The sequence below is a fragment of the Lolium rigidum genome, chromosome 5, assembly GCF_022539505.1.
Source record: "Lolium rigidum isolate FL_2022 chromosome 5, APGP_CSIRO_Lrig_0.1, whole genome shotgun sequence".
NCBI classification, from domain to species: Eukaryota; Viridiplantae; Streptophyta; class Magnoliopsida; order Poales; family Poaceae; genus Lolium; species Lolium rigidum.
Genome location: NC_061512.1, coordinates 270315300 through 270319922, shown reverse-complemented (window position 1 = coordinate 270319922; position 4623 = coordinate 270315300). Strand labels below are relative to the sequence as shown.

Sequence of the window (4623 nt, the reverse complement as noted above, 5' to 3'; positions counted from 1 at the left end):
CGTTTTCCCTCAGTCTGCATATGCTCTCTTTGTTTAAAATGTATCTTGAACACAATTTGAAATGTCTGTTTTTTTAAAATGTCATGTGGACATCTTCAGAACCAACCTATGTGTGCGCCAAGTTGGTCCAAGAGAAATCGACTTTTTATGTGGTATAGGTAAAAAAGAATCTGTTGGACGTCCCACATGAATATTTCTTCAGGATACCTCACCTCCAATAGCCAGACACGTGTCCTACACTCTCCAAATTCCACAAATGCTTCCACAGAGCAAAAAAAAAAAGTAGTCTACCGCTGAAGAACTTTTTGCCAAAAGTGTGTCTTACTCGGTCTTAAACAGCTTCTGGCTGTCAAACTGTTCAAATTGAACTAATGTCGTCTTGGAGTTGAGAGTGTCTTGTTAGCCTTTGATGTCGGAGCGAACAAGCGGTACGCCACATACCAGTTGGACGTCGACCTTAGTGCCACTACATGGTGGTTGGCAGCACTTACTGTGTTCTCGATGATATGGTCGTAGGCGACGAAGCCTGGACCATCAAGTCCCAATAGTTAAGTGGGTTTTACATACTTACTGTGTGGTGGACTAGGGGGCCAATGCCCCCCTCCCGTGTCCGTAATATATTTCTTTGACTTCGCAATACAAATAGCGGACTGTCGCCGGTCATTTGGGTGTACGCAAGCAGAGCCGCTTCACCACCGCCGCCTATAGCTGCAGAGGTGGGAGAGACGTTTACACTATTTTCTACAACATACAAATAGATGAACTCCTATTTTCGTTATCGCGATGGTAACTAAAATCGATCCTTTGGCTTAGAGAGTCGCTTGGAAAAAGATGCAGATGATCTCACGCTTGAGTGAAAGAAATGTTTCAGAGGAAGGTGAAGACAATATTCTTGTGGCGGGTTCAACTTGTCGTTGTTCTCTGTTTCTCCTCGTTTTATTCGAGCAAGCATGTTGTGGGGATCACTATGCCCCCGACTAGATCGTGCTATTGCACCACCTGGAGCATGCCCACGGTATTGTATTTCATGGATGCAAATGATCCGTTGACCGTTATTGCACCCTTCGGTAGTAGTCAAATTCAATAAATTTAGAAGTTGTTTAACGTAGCTAGAACCTTATCATACACGGAAGCATTGAGAGTTAGAATCCCAATATTAGGTGCATAGGACGCAGGAAGACATTAGTAGCCTCAACAAAGAATACAAGGTAGGGAGAAAGCATACACGTTTTCGGGTCGGTGCCACCCTGGTCGATGGACTGAGGACGAACTGCGTGGGAGCCCCGCGTTGAATCCCCGTGACCGCCATGGCTTGTCCTACTTTGAATAAAGGCATCTCCGGCGGCTCGACGGCATTTTGAACATGATTTGTGTATGTTTACGAGGTCGAATGTGCACATGGAATTGGATTTTTTTTTAATATGTTCGTATGCGTCTACATCTTCTCAACGGCTGTGCCCATATTTTGACCGCAATAGGCCTGCCATGCACATAGCCACTGCATTAATTAAAGGAGGACAGAGGGGTCAAGCATGCCACACGGATACGTAGACTCATTCACGATGCAAATTCAGTCTCAATGCGTTCCCGCGAACATCAGTTTGCGTTGGACCGCTGGACTGGATGCATGCGTATTTGTCGACAAAGCGGACACAAACGGTTATTTTGCGGGTATTTGCATCGAGCCGCTGAGCTGGGTGTAGACGTATTTTTCGCGACGCGGACGCAAACAATCATTTTACATGTCCTACCAGAATTATACAAACACGGACGCACGGTGGCCGAGTCATACGCTGTAGTATCGAAGAGATAATGTGTTGATGAGTGTGCTGAAAAGTGGGAACTAGTTGTCGAGAGATTTGAAAAGTGCGGGCGGTGCATGATTGAGGACCCCGTCAGCACCGGCTGGCCGTTGCTGTTGCGTTATCGGTGCCGGACTGCCGGAGTCGACGGCCGCCGTCCAAGTCCAACCGGCAGCCGCGCGCGCCGCCTGCGCGCGCGTGCGGGTGGATCCACGGCATCTTGCAACAGGCACAGGCCGTTGAGCTGCGACTGCGAGGGAGGATCAGGGGATGTCCGGATCAGCGCTTTTCCACGCGGCCCGGCCGACCAGTCTCCTTCCACTTTGGACGGCGCGCGGGGCAGACAGCGACGGCGAGCCGATCGACGGTGGTCTCCTCTGCCCTCCGTCAGCAAGCACTCGTCGGCAGGGCAGTACGAGTGGGACTGAAGCTTAATTCTGCACCGAGCAAAGATACGCTCCAATAAGTGAGAATCAGCACGACCAATGGCCAGCTGACACCCGATTCACCGGTCAGCCCACAGCGACAGGTAGCGCGTCAACCTGTTGCTGATTCGCACTTGTGCAGTGCCTCAACCCTCTTCTGCCACGCGGCACGCATGCACCGTGTACACCCAAGCAGGCAGGTTTACATGATTACTACACATCTATCATATATGGCATATGTAATGTAATCTGAATTCTACATCTATGTCATGTACCATCCATCCATGGTTCGATCTATCTTGCATTGCATGCCTGATATATGAAATGAAATAATGCCAATTGACGCGTCCACTTCAGGAAGCAGCTAGCAACACGCAAGAGACGCCCAGAACCATAAGGTCACCTTTTTTTGATATAGTACTATATCGCAAATTCGCCGAGACTTCAGGTATTTGTTGTATACTGTGTCGTCATCCATACGGATTTGCCTGCACACTAGGGTAGTAGGCACTCAAGTCCTGCTAGCGTCCGACCCCTGGATAGACTTGGTTATCCTTCACACATTTGTTCTCTAATACAAAGCGTCGTTTTCCCTACCGATTTGCCTGTACACTAGCTAGGGTGGGCTCTGGGTTTCTGGAAATGATTCGACCATTCTATCACCTATGCTCGCTGAACCCACACACACAAAAAATCCCAATCCTGCCATGTTTCAGCTGATTTCGTTAAACATAACGTCAACAAAAAAGGAAGAATGTGCTACTACTAGGGTAGGCACTAGAGTATTGTAGTAATGCACTTAGTCAAGCACTCGTCGGCAGGAACATGATAACAATTGCGACGTAATTCTGGACGCACTTTGAAGTGCAGGCAGGATACGGTGTCGGTTTGCGCTGCGCAGTAACTCGACTGTTAGCTCAAGCTAATGGCGACCGAGAATGTTTCTTTGTATTCTGAGAACCAGTGGCAGGCTGTCACCCGATCTTCTTCACTGGTCATCAACTCAAAACTACATGTGGGCGCGCAGTGGGTCGACCTTGCAAGGAAAAATAAATTTGCTCTGCACTTCTGCAGCGCGCCACCCGTCCAAAAGTCTGCTATGAAATGAAAGCATGGCAATCAGTCTACTACCTCAAGAAGCAATATCACTCAAGAGAGGCCCTGAAAGGCTGCAAGCCTGGAACCATGACTTCACTCACCTCTTTTCTTTAGCAACAAAATGTGTTTGACCAACCATGAATATACTATCTCACAAAAATGAAAGAGATAAGAATGTCCAATCTAATCGGACATGACAGATTGGTCAAACCATGCACATAACCAAGAAGGCGAGTAGCACTTTGCCTCCTCAGCTTCCATTCTCAGAATAAATCAATCTCTTAGTCCTATCACCTATATATCCTCACGGAAACACCCAAAATTCTCCGAATCCTGCCACGTTTCAGCTGATCCGGACCATTAGGCATTATCAAGAATGGATTAATCAATAGTACTATTGTTGTCCACCAGTGAAGAACTTCTTGACAAAACCGTATTAATCAGCTTACAGTCGCCAAAAAGCTCAAAATGAAAGTTGAAACACACACACACTACGCACAATATCTATCTACATCATGGATTCCCTCTCTGACCCTATGTCACCTCTTCCTTACAGTTTATGCAGTACCCATCAAATCATTGGGCACCTCTGACTGGGCGATGTGGAGATATGTAAATAAACTTGAAATAAGATGCACATCAGTATCTACACACTAATACTATATACATTTGGTACTGATGGGGCGTATTCAATTGGAAATGTGGAGACTTTCTTCATCCGCATACAGAGCCTAGAAATATGTAGCAGCTATCAGCAAAAAGAACCAGGCGTGCTTCTTTGTGCTTGTGATGGTGTTTCCGTTCCCCACTTTGAATAACAGAATTATGACGAGAGCCTCCCATACTTCTTGGGGCGGATCCAGCAACCATTACAGCTCACAGCTTTGAAAAATAGCACAATCACTTTGACAAAGCTTCCAGCAGACACCTACCAACAATTGGACAAGACTAATGTAACATGTTAGACACGCTGGTGTCATGTAGTGTAGTATAGTTAAATTAGAAGGGGCTAGAGTCTGCTGATCAATCACCGCAGAAGGGATGAGGTGTAATACAAATTCTTTTTAAAAATAGGTATAATAGAAGCCCATACCAAATAGTCTTGAAGGATTTGCACTATGGAAGCATTGTCCTCCCTAATCTGAGCAGCAAGACTTTGCCAAAGACGTCCAGAGAAATCAGTTAGATCAGAATACTAGTCTTTCAGCTTAGTCCGTTCGGTAAGTAGACCATCATCCCAAACTTCAAGCCACCTGTAATTACAATGCATACTAAAGTTAAATCTTTCTCAGATAAAA

The 4623-nt window shown here is 46.3% G+C and overlaps 1 protein-coding gene across 2 annotated transcripts in view; it reads right to left on the bottom strand.

Annotated features, from left to right (window-relative positions):
- Nucleotides 1–3685: 3685 nt before the first annotated feature.
- The window catches only part of LOC124654386 (protein ACCUMULATION AND REPLICATION OF CHLOROPLASTS 3, chloroplastic-like), an 8627-nt gene continuing 7689 nt past the window's right edge, over nucleotides 3686–4623 (bottom strand). The window contains exons 16-17 of one of the 2 annotated variants that reach the window (XM_047193395.1): nucleotides 4419–4578; nucleotides 3686–4273 (exon numbers count right to left, since the gene is read on the bottom strand). In XM_047193395.1, the coding sequence (XP_047049351.1) occupies nucleotides 4521–4578 (58 nt within the window). In that variant the 3' untranslated portion in view covers nucleotides 3686–4273; nucleotides 4419–4520. The remainder of the gene's footprint in view (nucleotides 4274–4418; nucleotides 4579–4623) is intronic. The other variant, XM_047193396.1, reaches the window with a different exon arrangement.